The 19,916-nt window shown below is 44.5% G+C and overlaps 2 protein-coding genes across 6 annotated transcripts in view; one reads left to right on the top strand and one right to left on the bottom strand.

Annotated features, from left to right (window-relative positions):
• slc10a1 (solute carrier family 10 member 1) overlaps positions 1-4,438 on the bottom strand; it is a 95,553-nt gene extending 91,115 nt beyond the window's left edge. The window contains exon 1 of the mRNA XM_078406268.1: positions 4,358-4,438. Within this exon, the coding sequence (XP_078262394.1) occupies positions 4,358-4,411 (54 nt within the window). The 5' untranslated portion in view covers positions 4,412-4,438. The remainder of the gene's footprint in view (positions 1-4,357) is intronic.
• The window catches only part of smoc1 (SPARC related modular calcium binding 1), a 184,954-nt gene continuing 168,011 nt past the window's right edge, over positions 2,974-19,916 (top strand). For 2 of the 5 annotated variants that reach the window (XM_078406264.1, XM_078406267.1), the window contains exon 1: positions 2,974-3,339. In XM_078406264.1, coding sequence (XP_078262390.1) covers positions 3,244-3,339 — 96 coding nt within the window. In that variant the 5' untranslated portion in view covers positions 2,974-3,243. The remainder of the gene's footprint in view (positions 3,340-19,916) is intronic. The other 3 variants (XM_078406266.1, XM_078406263.1, XM_078406265.1) reach the window with 2 other exon arrangements.

The following is a 19,916-nucleotide window of genomic DNA, read 5'->3' as shown; positions in this document are numbered from 1 at the left end:
TGACAAACTTACATGCCTTGTACATCCTTACCCAAATCGTTAATATAGATGTTAAAACCAATAGGACCAGAACGGATTCCTGAGGCACATTGTGTAAAGAAGGAATTGCAGATGCTGGTTAAGTATCATCAGACTGGACCCTTCAGCCTGATGAAGGGGCTCGACCCGAAAACGTAACCTATTCCTTTTCTCCAGAGATGCTGCCTGACCCGCTGAGTTACTCCAGTATTTTTGTGTCTACCTTCCCTGAGTCACACCATTAGTTCTGGGCTTCCAGTCCCAAGAACAACCTCCCATACCACCCTCTGCTTCCCACCATCAAGCCGGCTAGCTGGCTCTCCCTGGATCCCATGCGATGTAACCTTCCAGAGCAGAAGGGGCTCGACCCGAAACGTCACCCATTTCCTTGTCTCCAAAGAGGCTGCCTGTCCCGCTGAGTTACTCCAGCTTTTTTTTGTGCCTATCTTCCACCTATATTTAGTTCATTGTTACAGTTAAATGTGAAGCAGGAAGGCGAAGGAGCACAGAACCTGCTGCAAATCTGGACGATTGATTGCTTTGATTCCAATGACAACATTGTTTGTACACCTGCATCAACAACCACGACCGGTCCTCTGGGACAAATAAACTGTGTGCTCCTCGGGGGTGCGGTTAATTCGTACCCACTTGAAGGACGGGTAATACGCCGAAGCCTTTTCTGTGAAAAAGTCCGCGGGGCGAAAATGTGCGCTTTGTTAAAAAAAAGTGCTTTTGACAGCTGGAAAGTAAACATTTCAAGTTAACTTTGTGTTTTTGTTTTGCATTGCGGCCGCGGCTTTGGTGCGAGGTTTCTCCACGCCCTGGAGAAATGCGGAAAACGCCAAAGAAAATCGGCAGCGACCAATTTGTTGGAGGTCATAACCTTAAAGAGTGCACTCTGCTGAGATGGGAAACGTGGCGATGGTTGGCGACTGGGATAGCAAAGGGGGGTTGGAATATCCAACAGACTGCCTACTAACTCAATGCCATTAATGCATCTAATTTCGCAAAACTCTAGACACTGGGAAGAAAGCTTGCAGTAACGAAATGCAAGTGGATTTTGTCAGTGTTGAATGTCGGTCCAGATTCTGCCCATAATCATAGTATTTTATAATGTCCCCTGGGTAAACAATCGAATATGTCTCCGATCCAAGGGTTCCTTTTATGTTTAGAATGGGGGCGGTGTAGGGTTTGTGTGACAAAGATTTTTTTTCCAGCAGATATATATTTGTATGCGCTCGGGTTTATAAGCATTCAAGCCACTTTTGTTGTGGTCTGGCAGCAGGGGAGCGACTTGATCTGAGACAAATTATACAATGTATTCAAACTGAGATCGCGGGCGCAATCGCTCAACGTTTTGAGATAATCTCTGGACGAAATCTGCCAACCGTTTTTGTTTTGTTGGTGCAAAAACCGACGCATCTTTACCGTTTGTGACAATCCTCATTTCATAACGCGGAACCTTTACCAATTTTCCGCTATAATTAACAAGATCCAATCTCTCCTCGCTGACACAGACCACTTCCATTTCACACCATTCGCTGACCCGTTCCCAGATGGAGAGATAAATTGCACACTCCCAGTTCATTAAATGCCACCCCCTCCTTTGCTAGTAAAAACTTTACTCCTTGAAGAAACACATGTAGGAATCATTAATCTCCAGGCTAATTGTAGTCTGAAACACACGAGCTGTCCGTGAGCCCACTTTATCCCTCGCGCCGCAGTGCAGTGGATAATCCATGGGCAATTTGCAAATATTTGTTAGAATCGGATTTTTAAAGACTCCGATTATTTTAGAAGGTCCGTATACCGTCTTAGAATGTAACACCGAGGGCTTCAAAAGCACCGTTTGGTCACAGTATGAAGCCAGTTCTAAACGCCCCTCCTCCTCCATCACACCTGCAACGCAAGATCAACTTCTGGCTACCAGACACAAAGACAGTTAGTGTGTCAACATCTGTGCAGAAAGGGGGGGGGGGGATTGGAGGGGTACAAGGCGTCCCTTGAGTATCCCTCCTTCTAGTCCCATGCACCCCCGGTTAATGCGAATATTAGCGAAACTTCAACAAATTGCTCCAAAGTGAGAAACTAATGAAAACCGCGACAGGAGGCGACTGTTGGAATGCAATGGGAATTCCATGTTTCCAGCGAGGTTTTGTGAGAGAAAAAAAAAGCTAAAATACATTGCACGGCAGGAAAATAAATGCTCGGTTGCAAATCAGTTAGAGGTGTCAATCTTCAATTAGAAACATAGAAAATAGGTGCAGGAGTAGGCCATTCGGCCCTTCGAGCCTGCACCGCCATTCAATATGATCATGGCTGATCATCCAGCTCAGTAACCTGTACCTGCCTTCTCTCCATACCCCCTGATCCCTTTAGCCACAAGGGCCACATCTAACTCCCTCTTAAATATAGCCAATGAACTGGCCTCAACTACCTTCTGTGGCAGAGAATTCCACAGACTCACCACTCTCTGTGTGAAGAAATGTTTTCTCATCTCGGTCCTAAAAGACTTCCCCTTATCCTTAAGCTGTGACCCCTGGTTCTGGACTTCCCCAACATCGGGAACAATCTTCCCGCATCTAGCCTCTCCAACCCCTTAAGAATTGCATATGTTTCAATAAGATCCCCCCTCGGTCTTCTAAATTCCAGCGAGTATAAGCATGGACATTCTGACAAACATTTTCAAATGACAAAGTTAAACTGCGAGTGCACCAATTGCAGTAGAATGTATTTATTAACATTGCACCGGCAGCGCCGTTAATATTGGATTTGAAGCGACTGAAAGATGGATCAGTTGTTATTTTTTTTCTCTCTCCTTGCAATAACTTATTCAGGCAATTACAAGGAAGTTACCGCCCACCCACACGCAGATTGGGCAACTTTAATCCCATTGTTGGCCCAGTGCATCCACGATTGGCGAGCGGCCCTGTCACTCGACGCCCTGTGTCACTGCCTGGGATGAAGGTGCCCTATAACGGGAACCGCATAGATGTTTGTGCGCTTTATTACCAGAAGCGGGCACGTTTAAGAGATTTCACCGCAGGGGTTTGGGGAGGAAAGAAAAGACCAGATGAGTGGTTGCTTAACACATTTTTTGGCGTACTCAGAAAGCCGAGAAAACTAGTCGCCAACACTGGCAGCGCGTATACTGGTAAACTCCCAGTGAGGGGCTGGGAAACTTGACTGACATTACACGGGAGGGCTTGTGTGAACATTAGAAAAATGTTCAGAAAGTTTTGTATCATCGTCCTCTCTCACGTTATGCTGTTGTTCGCGACCCTGCCACCCTCCCTCTCCCAGCGATCGAGTGGACCAAAGGTAAGCGTGTTTAATCTGACAGACTTCCCAAGCAGTTTTCTTCTCGTCTTCCTTTTATTTCTGGGCAGTCTGCCTTTCTTTTACTCCTAGTGTATCTCAACTTTAAATATCAGCCATCTGACTTGACACCTGTCATTCTCCCCGCGGTTACATGCTAATAGCGAGCGATAACAAGTTGCTGGGGTCTGAATTATGTTTCTGGGGGTTGGAGGAGATATGCGCTAGTGGGACGCAGCACAGAAGTCACACCGATTGCATTTGTACATTATTATCAGAGAACGATTGAGTGCCGACTTTCCTTCACCGGGAATGAGATACGCTGGGATTTAGAGAGAGATTCTTTAGGGCATAACCTGAAAGTTTGATGGGATATGCGAAGTCCAGTGTCATCTCTAATGATTAGAGGTAGCATTGGGGTTTCGCGTCGTGCCGGGGTGTGGGGGTCGGTGGGCAATTACCCCCATCCCGTCTCTCCCCTCCCAATCCTCGCCTTTCTCTATCGGCGTATTATTCGCTCAGTCCGCTGCTGCTCCGGTGACTTATCCTGAGAATAAGGACAAGTAAGGTGAAATTGACCAAACCGGTTCCAGGATTCAGAGAAGGGCAGTAACTCTCAACAGTGCATTCTTAAGCCTATAAATCAGCTTGACCTATCGAGATAAGTTCAAACCCTTAAACAAAGATACACCCCGAGCCCATATACTTCTCCAAAGGGTAGCTTTCCCACAATTTCCCCGCAGAAATTAAGTTATTCATTATTTGTTTTAGAACATTTCACAATCGGATGATTTGAGACCAGGATGCGATTTACTAGGCTGCAATTTCAATTGACACCAACGTTAACAAATAATCAACTGGACGTGCAAAACAGCAACAAAAAAATGTATTCCAGACTTCTTAATTAACCCTAAAAAAGGTTCGCACCTAAAACCAAAGTTAGCACCTAAAAATACACAGAATGAAAAATGCGGGTGAAAATAGTGGATGCATGTTCCGCATTCTTTATTCGGTGACTCACAGTTGCTTTAAGGAGAAAAAAAACCCCGTCCTGTGAGCGAAGAGGCTGGAACATCCAAAACCGGGCTCTGTAGACTCTGTGCGGTCATGTCAGGTTTAGTTTAAAACGCAAACCGAATGGAAATTAAAACACAAGACAAATAGAAACGATGCAGCTTTTCCGGAATGTACCCGTACCAGTTTATTCTGCACGAAACGAGTTTATTCTGCGTGAAACGAGGGCTAGAACGAAATACTAATTTAAAAGGACACTCACTAAAAAAACATTAATTTAGCAAAATCGTTTAATAATCCCACGGGTGCAGCAATATGAGAATGAAGGACATCGTAAAATGGAGTGCGCGGGACTCATTCATGTATTTCGCTCGAAATTGTAAATGCAGATACCGGTTTAAAATAAAATGAAAATCCAAGGAGGGAAATAATGGTATGTGCAAAATATCAGAGTAAAGGAATGGGGTTGGATGTGTAGCCCCGATAAGCTTTCTTTATGCAGATGCACAATGTGTAAGGAACAAAAAGAGTGGATTGCTAATGCAAATTCAAAATATTGTATGCCGTCATCTCTGCTGCATGCTCTCATATATTGAAGGACTGGCAAATGAATGCGCAGCTTATAAGCACCATAGACCCATAACGGTGCAAGAGGGGCAGTAGCCCTGTGGTTCAGCGTGAAATTATCTTGTTGATGAGTGAGGTTGCAATAAGAGGCTGAAAACAATCTAAGGCTGTGTATTGCTCCCCTGTGGCAGATGTGAAGTGGTGGATTGTGCACATGCAATAATTGGGTAAACATCTAAACATCAGTGTTTTGGGATTTTAGCTTTTTTTGTTTGGTTTGGGATAAGCTCTCTTCAGAAAGATGTAGAATATCTTGCGCCTCTCTATAGCTTTCTGTTATAGGACGTCCCAGAGCCAACGACCTTAGTTTGGAGATGTCAAACCATGTTGGATTTAGTAATTTAAGCGCAGTAAGACCACGTTCAATTAGCTGCCAAAAGTTGCGTGATCGTTCTGTTAGTGACTACAGAACAATGAAGCTCAATTGCAGGCAGTGGCTAAAGAAGGAAGGGACATATAGAATTAAAGGAAACGCATAGGAACGACAAGGCTCAGGGAGCTGAGAGATGTAGAGAGTACAAGTGGTTTGGGGAAGTCTAAGAAGTGTGTAAAATAATTTGCAATAGATATTGGAATCAATACAAATTGCACCAGTACATGCAGTTGAGGAAGACACCCCGTGGAATGTAATAGAGCACTTGCCAAAATTAACTCAAACAGAATAACAGCAATGCAAAATATACTGGCACCATATTGCCATTAATTTCAGAACCAGATGCATTCCAATCTAGGGGTTTTAAGTGAAGTAGGTGAGAACATTGCAGGTGGCCTAATTAAAATCGTTAAGAACTCTTAATTCAGGTACTGTTACCTTAGACTGGAAAATTGCACATGTCATTGTTCTAGTTAAGAAAAATAGTCGAGTGAAACTCAGGAATTATAGACTAATTAACCAGGTATTTGTAATCAGATAATTACTAGAATTTATAATTAAGATTAGAATGACCAATTGACTTAAATTTCAACTGAACAGCACCAACTTGGATGCAAAACAAGAGAGATTGAGACACAGGAGACTGCAGATGCTGGAATCTTGAGCAAAAAAACAAAATGCTGGAGTCAGGCAGTATCTATGCAGGGAATAGATAGATAGATGGTGGTTGGGGTTGGGACTCTTCCTTACACTGATGTAGCAGAGAGGAGAAAGCTGGAAAAGAGAGGTGGGGGTGGGGTAAAGCCTGGCGAGTGATAGGTGGATAAAGGTGCGATGGGCACAAAATGCTGGAGTAACTCAGTGGGGCAGGCAGCATCTCTGGATAGAAGGAATGGGTGACTTTTCAGACTGACTGAAGAAGGGTCTCGACCCAAAACAGCACCCATTCTTTCTCTCCAGAGATGTTGCCAGACCTGCTGAGTTACTCCAACATTTGTGTCTGTTTTTGGTGTAAACCAGCTTCTGTAGTTCCTTCCTACACAAGGTGAGGTGTGTTTTGATTGATAAATGGGTGGAGAAAGTGAGAAAAGCTGGAGGTGTAAAGGAGATAAAAGAGTGCCAGCAGGTCAGGCAGCATCTCTGGAGAACATGAATTGGCGATGTTTTGGGTTGAGACTGTTCTTCAGATTTGAACAATCAAATCTTTATTTCATGAAAAAGTGGATATTGCCTGTATGGAATAATTTTAATTAATTAGAGCAGCCCATCCAATGGCCTTGTTTTTTGTTATATATGAGAACATTGGGTGCCATGGTAGCACATGGGCAGAGTTCCTGCCTTACAGCTGCAAGACCTGGGTTTGACCCTGACTGCGGGTGTTGTCTGAATGGAGTTTGTACGTCCCTCGTGGGTAGGATGACCACATGGGCTTTCTCCGGGTGCTCTGGTTTCCGATCACACACCAAAGATGTGCAAGTTTGCAGGCTAATTGGCTTCTGTAAATTGTCCTTGGTGTGTAGGATAGTGTAAGTGTGCGGGAATCAGCAGTTGGCGTAGACTCAGTGGGACAAAGCGAACTGTCTCTGAACTAATTTGCAGTGCATGATTGTATCTAAGTGAAAGTGCTAGCAAATTATTGTGTGTTTTCACTTTTTGCTGCCCTTAGTCTTTTTTTGTGGGGTAGAGGTGAATTGGACAGTACTCTAGCTTATGGAAGGACCATTCAGAAGCCTGATAACACTGGGGAAGAAACTGTTCCTGAGCCTGGTGGTGCATGCTTTCAAACTTCCATATCTTCTGCCCGATGAGAGCGGGGAGAAGAGGGAATGACCAGAGTGGGAATGGCTCTGACTATCTTGCCTGCTTTCCCAAGTTATCTAGACTAGAAGTCTGTAGAAGGAATGTTACACCTACCCAACAGCCAAAAGTGCCAGGCTTGTTGTCTTGTCTTGAAAGGAGATCAATGCAAATGTATAAAATAATTTGGTGGTCTTCAGGGTTGCATTTCTGAGATGAGATTAGGGTGGCACAGCAGATAGTGTTGCCATTGCATTGTTCCAGTGATCTGTGTCTTACCCTGACCTCGGGTATACGGTCTGTGTAGAGTTTGCCCATTCATTGTGTGGCTTTCTCCCAGGTGCTCTGATTCCTTCCCGCATCTCAAAGGTGTGCTAGTGGGTTAATTGGCTGCTATAAATTGCCTCTGGTGTGGGTGTGTGGAAATATTCTGAGAGCCAGCACTGACTTGGCCTTTAAACTTGTAAGAGAATACGAAACAAATACCAGACTTTGAACTTCAGAGATAGAGCACGGAAATAGGCCCATTGGGCCGCCGAGACTGTGCCAATCAGTGATCACCCCACACACTAGCACAATCCTACCCACGAGGGACAGTTTACAATTTGTTTAGCTAAAGTCAATTAACCTACACGTCTTTGGAGGGTGGGAGAAAACTGGAGTACCTGGAGAAAACCACACCGTCACAGGGAGAACGTACAAACTCCAAAAAGATAGCACCTGTGGCCAGGATCTTACCTGGGCCTCTGGCACTGTAAGGCAGCAACTCTACTGCTGCGCCATTGTGCTGCCCTTTGGAATTAGAATTTAGTTGGTATAAATGAGTAGATTAGTATGATCAAAGTTTTAATGAGGTGGTTGGGGGGGGGATTGTATTGTGGAGCAGAAATCTGTTTCTGTCAGCTTGGGAGCTTAGGATCCTTGGGAGCTTAGTTTAGTTTTAGAGATTCAGCACAGAAACAGGCTCCTCAGCCCTCCGAGTCTGCACCAACCAATGATCATCCATGCATTAGTTCTATCCTACACACGAGGGTCAATTTACAGAAGCCAATTAACCTTCAAACTTGCACGTCTTTGGTTTGTGGGAGGAAACTGGAGGACCCGGAGAAAACCCACGTGGTCACGGGAAGAATGTACAAACTCCATACAGACAGCACCTGAGGTCAGCATCGAACCTAGGTCTCTGGTGTTGTATGGCAGTAACCACTGCTGCTCAGTCCTTTATTTTATTATTCAATGCAACTTCGACTTGCTCAAAGCTTCTTCTATAACCAGAAGCAAGATTAGTGTTATTGCAGAGTAATATTGTGCCACACAAATCCCTCTTCAGATTGCTCGGAGTAAAGAGACCCTTCCATTTTGCCATCATGAGTTTTCCTGCTGACACGAGATTGGAAATACCCTATCAGTCGTCTTCAAAGGCACCAGCAACACAGTGGAGAAGAAATTAAAACCTGCTGTTTAGTCCTTGCAGGAAAACATAATTGGTAAAATATTTAAGCGGCCAAAAAAAAATCAGTCATTACCTACCTAAATATAGGTAATAAATAAAATGTTAAATTATCCATTTGATACAATTTGATGTCCAGTTGATATTTTCATTCTTAACCAGAATCACTTTTTTACTATTTCAAAAATCTTTCATAAATTACTTTTTCAGCTTGCTAATTTAATGTGCTCCTTTAACCCATAAATTAAAATTAATTGCATAGCTGTTGGAACTGTGGATGCATTTATTGATTTCAAAGTGTTGATTGGTTATATGTATCAATTAACCCGATCAGTTTTATCAGATTGGGAATTAGTGAGTATTCTGATTTAGCATTGTTAAACTGGAGTGTAATAACAGTTTAATGTTATTATGTTATAATAGTGTATTGTAATAATATTTTTTTTTCTAAACAGTAATGGAACCTAATATATAAAATGAATATATTCAGAAAAAAAAATCAAAAACATCATCTTGCAGCTGTAGTATTGATGTTAGAATGGAGGATGGATGATTATGTAAGCAATTCAAATCTTTAAAAGGAAATATTTTGACTTTTTGATTTTCCTTCAGAAATCTTGCCTAAGAATAATTTTTGCCCTTAGTTCAAACTTGTGCATCTCGTTGTCTTTGCTCTGCTAGTGCGGGGCAAAATGTGCTCCGCCAGCAGAGAAAGAACTTGCAAGACTAATCTGATATATATAGGGCTGCTAAAGTGTACCGTGAAACAGTGGATACATTTTGAATGATTAGGAAAATAAGGGCTATGGGGAACCAGCACAGAAGAAGAGATGAGACCTGGGGCAGATCTGGAGCAGATCAACCATAGCCAATTTGGAATGGTGGGATAGGTTTGATGGGCCGAGTGGCATACTCCTACTCCAAGAGAAGATTTACAAGGATGTTGCCAGGACTCGAGGGCCTGAGCTATAGGGAGAGGTTGAGCAGGCCAGGACTTTATTCCTTGGAGTGCAGGAGAATGAAGGATGATCTTGTAGAGGTGCACAAAATCATGAGAGGAATAGATTGGGTCTCTTGCCCAGTGTAGGGGAATCGAGAACACTGGTCTAAGGTGAGGGGGGAGAGATTTAATAAGAATCTGAGGGGTGATTTTTTTCACACAAAGGGTGGTGAGTGTATGGAATGAACTGTTGGAGGAGGTAGTTGTGGAAGGTACTATCGCAATTTTTAAGAAACATTTAGACAGATATATAGATAGGACAGGTTTACAGGGATAAGGGCCAAACATAGGCAGGTAGGACTAGTGTAGATGGGACATGTTGGTTGGCGTGGACAAGTTGGGGCAAGGGGCCTGTTTCCACGCTGCATGACTGTGATGCCATATCAAATACACGTGCGTGTTACCAACTGAACTCTGCTGGTATTCTAAGAAAATAACTGCAGATGCTGGTACAAATCGATTTATTCACAAAATGCTGGAGTAACTCAGCAGGTCAGGCAGCATCTCGGGAGAGAAGGAATGGGTGACGTTTCGGGTCGAGACCCTTCTTCAGACTGATGTCGGGGGTGGGACAAAGGAAGGATATAGGTGGAGACAGGAAGATAGAGGGAGATCTGGGAAGGAGGAGGGGAAGGGAGGGACAGAGGAGCTATCTGAAGTTGGAGAAGTCGACGTTCATACCACCGGGCCGCAAACTGCCCAGGCGAAATATGAGGTGCTGCTCCTCCAATTTCCGGCGGGCCTCACTACTGGCCATATCTTCCCATCCCCTCCCCTCTCTGCATTCCGCAGAGACCATTCCCTCCGCAACTCCCTGGTCCACTCGTCCCTTCCTACCCAAACCACCCTAACCCCGGGCACTTTCCCTTGCAACCGCACGAGATGCAACACCTGTCCCTTTACCTCCCCCCTCAACTCCATCAAAGGACCCAAACATTCTTTCCAGGTGAGACAAAGGTTCACCTGCACCTCCTCCAACCTCATCTATTGCATCCGCTGCTCTAGATGTCAACTCATCTATATCGGCGAAACCAAGCGCAGGCTCGGCGATCGCTTCGCTGAACACCTGCGCTCGGTCCGCATTAACGCCACTGATCTCCCGGTGGCCCAGCACTTCAACTCCCCCTCCCATTCCCAGTCTGACCTCTCTGTCATGGGCCTCCTCCAGTGCCATAGTGAGGCCCGCCGGAAATTGGAGGAGCAGCACCTCATATTTCGCCTGGGCAGTTTGCGGCCCGGTGGTATGAACGTCGACTTCTCCAACTTCAGATAGCTCCTCTGTCCCTCCCTTCCCCTCCTCCTTCCCAGATCTCCCTCTATCTTCCTGTCTCCACCTATATCCTTCCTTTGTCCCACCCCCGACATCAGTCTGAAGAAGGGTCTCGACCCGAAACGTCACCCATTCCTTCTCTCCCGAGATGCTGCCTGACCTGCTGAGTTACTCCAGCATTTTGTGAATAAATCTGCTGGTATTCTTTTTATTTCATGAGGATCTCATTGATTAAAAAGAACAAGTTATTTTATTCTTGTCCTTGTATTCCCCATTCTTCCTCCTGCTGTCTTTCTACAGGTGACCAAGAGCTTTATGTACTGAAGAATAGTTTGTCATGCTCCAATTGGACGCTCCTTGCCCTGAATTGGGGAGTGCTTTCCATGGGCTCTATTATGCAATCACCTCTCCTTTACAATAGTGCAGCTCAAAGAGTGATGAGAGGGACAGTTCAAAACTGCATTCTGGTGTAAGGCATCGTAGATTGTCAATTTTGACACGAATACCCTCCACATCACGGCATGAACTGCTTCAGAGCAATGCAGTGAGCTGTCCAATGTCACCGAGTCACACAGCACAGTCACTGGCCCTTTGGCCCACTGTATCCATGCTGGCAATCAAGTACCTGTCTATGACAATTCAATTTCCCTGCACTTGGTCTGTGGCCTTCCTATTGAAGGCATTCTCCCCACTGAAGTTAGGACATTGGGAAAAACTCACTCTCCAACTTACATTGCCATTAGTTGATACCGGAGATCAGTTGTAATCTCATTGAACATGATAACACTTGGATGAGAATGTACAAGGTATGGTTCGCTAGTTTGCAGATGCCACAAAAATGGGTGGCATTGTAGACAGTGAAGAAGGTTATCAAAAATTGCAGCAGTATCTTGATCAGTTGGGCAGGTGGGCTGAAGAATGGTTAATGGAGTTTAATAAAGGTGTGGTGTTACATTTTGGGAAGTCAAACCAGGGCTGGACCTTCACAATGAATGGCAGGACTCTGGGGAGTGTTGTGAGCAGAGGGATCCAGGAATGCCGGTACATGGTTCCTTGAAAGTGGCATCCCAGGTAGTCAAGAAGGCTTTTGGTACACTGGCCTTCATTAGTCAGAGTACTGAGTATAGAAGTTGAGAGGTTATGTTACAGTTGTGCAAGACATTAGTTAGGCCACATTCGGAGTATACTGTTCAGTTTTGGTCACCCTGCTTTAGGAAAGATGTTGTTAAGCTGGAAAGTGTACAGAAACGATTTACAAGGATGTCGCTAGGACTCGAGGGCCTGAGCCATAGGGAGCGGTTGAGCAGGTTAGGACTTTATTCCTTGGAGCACAAGGGGATGAGGGGTGATCTTGTAGAGGTGTACAAAATCATGAGAGGAATATATCTGATAAATGCACAGAGCCTTTTAGCCAGACAAGGACATAGGTTTAAGGTGAGGGGGAGGAAAGATTTAATGGGAACCAGAGGGGTAACTTTTTTTACACAAAGGATGGTGGGTGTATGGAACAAGCTGCCAGAGGAAGCAGCTGAGGCAGGTACTATCACACATTTTAAAAGACATTTGGACAGGCAAATGGATAGGATAGGCTTAGAAGGATATGGATCAAATGTGGGCAGGTGAGACTAATGTGCAGATGGGGTATCTTGGTCAGCGTGGGCAAGTTGGGCTCTGTTTCGGTGCTGTATGACTCTATGACTCAATCTATAACAGTCTTATGGGGCTGAATGGCCTTGAGCTGTCCCTTTGAGCAGAGCATGTGACTGCGTTCTTGGGTCAGCTGTAATGTTAAATGCTTTGTGTCAGTTGCCAATAAGTGTCATGGGATTCAGAGTAGAAATGATAATGCAATGAGATTGAGTGTCTCCACATCGGCTACAGACACATTGGGCCGCACAGTGTAAAATAACAACAAGCCGATATGTAATGTACAATGACACCAGGCAATTAATAATATAAAGTTAAAATGGGAAACTGAGAAATCCCACAGAGAATTAATGCCCCATGTGTTACAAACAACATGGATTTTAAGTGAGGCCTGGAACTTATCAAATGCTTGAAAAAATGTTATTTGCAGTAATTATTTTAAAGACATTTTTAATAAAAAATACCTGGCTTATGTCAAGTTTTCCCTGCTGATTCTGCCCTCCCACTTTAGTTTCCTCATTTTCCGATTCCAAAGAATTGCATTTTGCACTGAGCAGTTAAGAGGAAATCGGACAAAACAGAGAGCCAGCTCTTTAAGTTGTCAGTCAGAATTCTATAGTGCTGGAGAGTACAGAGGTAATGAATCCTCAATAGCCTTTAGTCGGACTGGAATGACCGAGACTTAAAGTACAAAGTGAACCTTTGTGAGTAAAAGCTCTCAGTGCACCTGAACTGAAACTGAATGCTGTTCAGCCCAATTTGGTTACTGAACGAGAGACTGGTAAGTGCTTATCTTTAAAGGGAACCAACCTGAGTTAAGATGTAAACACCGGTTAGGACCTGTTCAAGTAGGTCCCCTTTAAGTCTCACAGATTCAAGCCTCGGATACACAGTGGAGGTCTGTTTTTTTGCATGAGGGACCTGTGGACAACCCAGTTGAAGGTTTGCAGAAGCAGTGTTGGAGGCCACTCTGCATATCTGCTGACCTTCACATACTAGCTCATCAGAACCAGATTGGAAACCTTCACTGATTTATTTTTTGCTTTTCTTTCATTTCTTATTGAAATTGTATCATAAGGTTTGAAGAAACCCAATTCACAGGCAGTAGTATGTTCAATAGGTCATAGGAGCAGAATTAGGCCATTTAGTCTACTCAGCCATTCAATCATGGCTGACCTATCTTTCCCTCTTAACCCCATTCTCCTGCCTTCTCCTCGTAACCTGTGACACTCTTACAAATTAAATACTGTACCAGTCAATCTCTGCTTTAAAATTACCCAAAGACTTGGCCTCCACAACCGTCTGTGGCAACGAATTCCACAAAGCCTCTCGGTAAAGAAATTCCACTTCATCTCCTTTCGAAAGGTACATATCTTGTTATTCTGAATGTTGAAAGGTTGAAATGAAGTAACGTAGTAAGAGTGTAGAAACAAGGAACTACAGATGCTGCTTTACAAAAAAAGACACAAAATGCTGGAGTAATTCGGCGGGTCAGGCAGCATTCCTGGAGAACATGGATAGGTGACGTTTTGGCTTGGGACCCTTTTTCTGTCCGAAGAAGTGTCTTGACCCGAAACTTTACCTATCCATGTTCTCCAGTGATGCTGCCTGCCCCACTGAATTACTCTAGCAATCAGAATTTTTTTATGGTGGTAGGATGTTTGTGTGAAGTGTATACACTGGCATGAAGCTATTGGATCAAATGACCTATTTCTGTGCTTTAAGTTTCTAAGCAATGCCAAATAGTTATTACTATTGAGTCCTGCCTATTATTGGAAGTGGAGTGCAATTCTGTCAAGTTCTTCCTTGAGATGTGGGTATGGTCTTGTTGTGATTTTGGCAATGGCTTATCATAGCGACATACAGCACAGAAACAGGCCCTTCGGCCCACCATATTTTTGCCAACCATCAAGCACCCCTTTATCCTTTTCTCACTTTAAGCCCATTTTTGCTCCTCACGATTCCATCAACTCTCTTTAGCCTCTACCACTCACCTGCAGATTAGGAGCAATTTCCAGCAGCCCACCCCACCTGAACATCTTTGGGATGTAATAGGAAACCAGAGCACCCGGAGGAACCCCACATGCTGGTCGCAGGGAAAACGTACAAAATCCACACGGACAGCACCGGAGGCCAGGATTGAACCAGGGTCTCTGGAGGAGCGAGGCAGCAGCTGTGACACAGTACTGCTGCCCTGTGTCAAATTAGCACTTCAAATTTCCTTCAGGCAGCTTGCAGGAAATGAACACAATAAATCTGGGAGCTGAAAAAAGAGGCACCCAACGATGCCAGATTGTTACAAATGCTAAATGGTACATTGTTCCCACTCATGGTTGGAGCCTCTCACCTTATATCGTCTGGCTGACATCTGATTCTAGTCCTGTTCTAAGTGATTGTCTTTTAATACTTGGTGACTGTACCAAGGTACAGTGAAAAGCTTTTATGCTGCTTGCTAGCCAGTCTGCAAAAAGACCGTACATGATTATCTTGTACATGATTATAATCAAGCTGTCAACAGTGTACAGATACAGGATAAAGGGAATAACATTTAGTGCAAGATAAGTCCAATAAAGTCCAATTAAAGATAGTCTGAAGATCTCCAATGCGTGGATGGTAAGTCAGGACCACTCTCTGGTTAGTGTTAGGATGGTTCCGTTGCCTGATTACAGCTGGGAAGAAACTGTCCCTGAATATGGAGGTACTTGTTTTCACACTTCTGTAGATCATGATAAGAGGGAGTGACTGGGGTGAGACTGGTCCTTGACTTTGCTGGTGACCTTGTTGAGGCAGCATGAAGTGTAGATGGAGTCAATGGAAGGGAGGTAGACAGGAGTAACTCAGCGGGCCAGGCAGCATCTCGGGAGAGAAGGAATGGGTGACGTTTCGGGTCGAGACCCTTCTTCAGACTGATCAATGGAAGGGAGGTTGTTTTGCTTGATGGTCTGGGCTATATCCCCAACTTTCTGCAATTTCTTGCGGTCTTGGATAGAGCTGTTCCCAAATCATGCTGTGATCCTTCTCTACTTTATTGAAAACAAACTCGGTCTACCCTTCTCCAGAGCCACCATTTCCTTTCAACAGTGGTGCGTCCAACACGTGCCTCACCAACATTTTATAAAGCCATAGCACAACTTCCTCGCTTTTATATTCTGTTCCCCAAGCGTTCTATCTGGCTGCACTTCCACCTTCAGGGACCTTTGGACTTGTGACACCAGGGTCCCTCTGTTCCTCAATGCTCCCCAGAGCCCGACCATTCATTGTGCTTGTTCCACCTGTATTTGATCTCTTCACAAGTATCAGGTTTAAATTCCATGTTGCCCAACCCACCAGCTATAAAGTGAAACAACCCTCTTCATTACTTGCAACAACAGTTTTTTTTTGCTGCAAATACGACCTGCCCAACGATGTCTGGTGGGCCAGCTTGTACATTGAGAAAGGGGCAAGGATGTTTGCTGGCTCGCTGGAGTAGGGTTTCCCACTCTACCACACAATGACTAAAATGTAGATATTATCCATGCTTGCACGCAGACCGAACTGACAAGCATAGCGTCATACAGCATGGACACAGGCCCTTCGGCCCAACCTCCCCACATTCCCCACATTGACCACCATGTCCCACCTACGTTAGTCCCACCTGCCTGCGTTTGGACCATATCCCTCTAAACCTGTCCTATCCATGTACCTGCCTAAATGTTTCTTAAACGTTGCGATTGTACCTGCCTCAACTACCTCCTCCGGCAGCTTGTTCCATACACCCACTACCCTTTGTGTAAAAAAGTTACCACTCAGGTTCCTATTAAGTCTTTCCCCCCTTAATTTAAACCTGTTCTCTGGTTCTCGATTCCCCTATTCTGTTCGTTTGCTCATTCTATTCCTCTCATGATTTTGTACACATGATTTTGTCATCCTAACCTGATGATTTTTAAAGGGAATGAATGAGAAAGTAGAATTCTGCAGGTGCAACAAGCTCCTGAGGATTTGGTCTGGGGTGGGGCAGAATCCTACACAAGGTTGTGCTGCTGAATCTGTCCTCTTGGTTAAGTTGCATCTGATTGATGGTGACTGTGTAGGAATGGCACAGTTTTGAAAACTTCCTCTGTGTGTATGAACAACGAATATAAGACAAATAATTGATTATGCATGTTTCTTTGAAATACCTTTGGAGGTTGGTCACAGTCGCCACATTGCAAAATATGGTAGACAGCTGGGTCTCACTAATAGGAGAGATACAAATGATTAGGCCATGTGCATTAAATATTGAAGGATGGATATTGACCTGGATATGTGAGAAAAGCCTTCCTCCGACTTCCTCAGATATGTGGTCCAAAACTGCTCACAATATTCCAACTGCGGTCCGACCAGTGCCTTATAAAGCTTCAGCATTACATCCCTGTTTTTATATTCTAGTCCGCTTGTGGACTGGTCTGCTTGTGGAAGATGGAGATGTTTGCATCACCAAAAACAACCATTCCATCATTTTCTCTGAACGCCTGTGGTTTGGTTGTAATGCAGACATTTCTGAGGTCTAAATCAGCTCTTTCAGATGCACGTTAGCACTAGGCTCAGACTCCAGGTTTCCTTGGTGCTCGGCACCCGAAGATAATCCACACGGTCACAGGGAAAATGTCCAAACTCTGTCCGGACAGCACCTGTGGTTAGAATCGAACACGGGTCTCTGGTGCTGTAAGGCAGCAACTCTACCGCTGTGCCATAGTGCCCCCAGCCCCCCTGATGAATGCTTAAGAATGAAAGAATAGTGGCACAGATTGATTGTACAGAAATCTGTTAAATTGCTAGATACAATGAGCATAGATACTGACGTGTCTTGATGGTATTCACTTTATATGTTTGAATAATTTTGTGCATTAGCATAAGAGGAATGGCGGTGAATTGTTGGCACTATGGAAGTAAAAACCATGTGAGACGAACAACTGCTGCCGATCTGCTATCGCCCGTTGTACACTATTGTGTAAGGTTAAGATGTCAACCCATTTCCGCTATCTATTATCCTACAGCTTGCATATCTTGGGAAGATATGTTTGTACAGCCTTTGCCATACAAATTGGAAGACCACTCCATGTGTCGGCCTGAGCACTTTGTCATGTGGTGCAGGCAAGGGGATTTATGGTTCCTCAGTAATGCAGGTGCTGCTTGTGTGTTCACAAACACTTTGTTATTTACTGCAGTATCGGGGGCTATTCACTTGTGCCAGACCATGTATTCAGTTCGGTCATCTTTGTTCGTTTGAGGAGATTAGAGGACATATAATGCACAGAGAAATGAGCCAAGTCTCTGCTGTTTCACCCTTCATGGCATTGTAACAGGAAGATTGCAGCTTAGTTGTCGCACTTGGCCACAGGCTCCGTGCCACAGTCTTGCTTTCTTTGCTAAATCTTTCTGTGCACTGTTGGTGTTCTCTCATGGAACAGCTCGATATAATCGGGTCTGTTTGCCTTTCTCATCTCCCCCTCTCCCCCCCACCCCCCCCACCCCCTCCTCCCTGCTACCCGTTTTACAAAGTAGCTGGCACTTTGTTCCAGGCACCGTCAGGCAGGAAGATATTTGGGGTCAGTCTCAGGACACAAGGAGGACTTGTGCGTGCTCTCTTTGAGTGCTGAGTCACAGTTGGCAGGGAGTCCGCATGAGCAGGAGGGGTCAGTGCCACAAGCATGCAAAGCCCACACGCAGTGGGGACTGAGCCAACCCCATGCCAACGTGGGCGGGGAAGCTTCCCAGCCCCGACACGAATCCTCTCTCATGCGACTGGGTGAAGAACACGTTGGATCAAACCTGCTAACTGATTGCATTGGTGACCGATTATACCTCAGGGTGGAATTTTCCTTATTGGGCAAGCTTACATTTATTTTTCGTATAACAAAAATATTTTGTGCATAACACATGCACAGTAAATACAATCAGATATGCCTTTCTGTACAATCATAGCACAGTACAAGTCCGACAATCTGCTGTCGAACTCTTTGGAAATAAGTTCATAAGTTATAGGAGTCGAATTAGGTCATTCGGCCCATCGAAGTCTACGCCACCATTCAATTATGGCTGATCTTTCCCTCTCATCCTCATTCTCTTGCCTTCTCCCTATAACCTTTGACACCCTTACTAGTATAGTTTAGAGATAAGGCGAGGAAACAGGGCCTTTGGCGCCATGCCGACCGGCGATCCCCTTACACTTCCACAATCCATCACACACTAAGGACAATTTACTATTATACCAAGCCAATTAAGCTACAAACCTGTATGTCTTTGGAGTGTGGGAGGAAACTGGAAATCCTGGAGCAAATCCACGCAGGTCACGCTGAGAATGTACAAACTCTGTACAGACAAGCACCCGTAGTCAGTTCGAACCCAGGTCTTTGTAAGGCAGAAACTCTACCGCCAAGGCAGACTGAGTGTAAGTGCTCAGTTGAGCATAAGTGTGCAGCATTACTGCTCCTTGTCCAGTTGGATTCGGTGGAGAATTGTATTGGGGAAGTATGACGTTTGGACTGTGAGCCATGGGATATGGAGACATCAGCGGGATATTTTCCCACCGTGAGCAAGATTGTCCTTGTGCTATCTCAGTGTTTTTGAGGTAATCCAATGGGTCAATGATACGTTATTGCCACATGTACTTCAGTACAGTGAATTCTTGTTTGTACACTGTAAAAATCTTACTGCTTCACTAATAGCATGAAGGAAAAATATTTTATACATTAATGGTCTTGAAAAATCAAATCAAATATTTTTATTGCTTTTTTAAAAATTCCTCTCAACCAAAGTGGGCACCAATAATGGTCCTTTTACTAGATAGTAAAACAATTATTCAGAATTTACGTTCTGATCAAAAGTCAAATGTGCTGTGTTAAGGACCATTATTGCATTAAAGGGAAAAATGTCCCAAAGATTTAGTCTGTTATATCCCATTCTGGTGGAAGAATTAAAACAAATCTTCCTCAGCATCGGGATGAATGATCAAAAATCATTGGTCCTTAAGCTGAGACCAGAGCACGATAAGACCTAGAAGCAGAATTAAGCCTTTCAGCCCATCGAGTCCACTCCATCCTTCAATCATGGCCAATCTATTTTTCCCCCTCAACCCCATGCTCCTGCCTTCTCTCCATAACTCCTTAACCTCTTAACCCTCCCGCCTCCCACACCCTCGCCTTTCTCCCCCACGTCTCCCCTTTCTCTATCCCCCAGACATCCCCTGTGCCCCACTTAGACTCCCACCTATTTCTCCCCAGTCCCCCCTCCTGCGACATTGCTCCCTCTGAACTAAAAATCCATGCACGTTGTTTGCACGCATCCCATCACCTTCAAAGAACCAAGAAATACAATTCGTTAATCAAGAAGCATGCAGCCCAACCTACTGTCTAGTATTATTTAATTCATGAGATGTAGTTAA

The sequence above is a fragment of the Rhinoraja longicauda genome, chromosome 10 (genome assembly GCF_053455715.1).
Source record: "Rhinoraja longicauda isolate Sanriku21f chromosome 10, sRhiLon1.1, whole genome shotgun sequence".
NCBI lineage: Eukaryota > Metazoa > Chordata > Chondrichthyes > Rajiformes > Arhynchobatidae > Rhinoraja > Rhinoraja longicauda.
The sequence above is the reverse complement of the archived record's forward strand: the minus strand, read 5'-3'. Positions and strand labels throughout refer to the sequence as shown.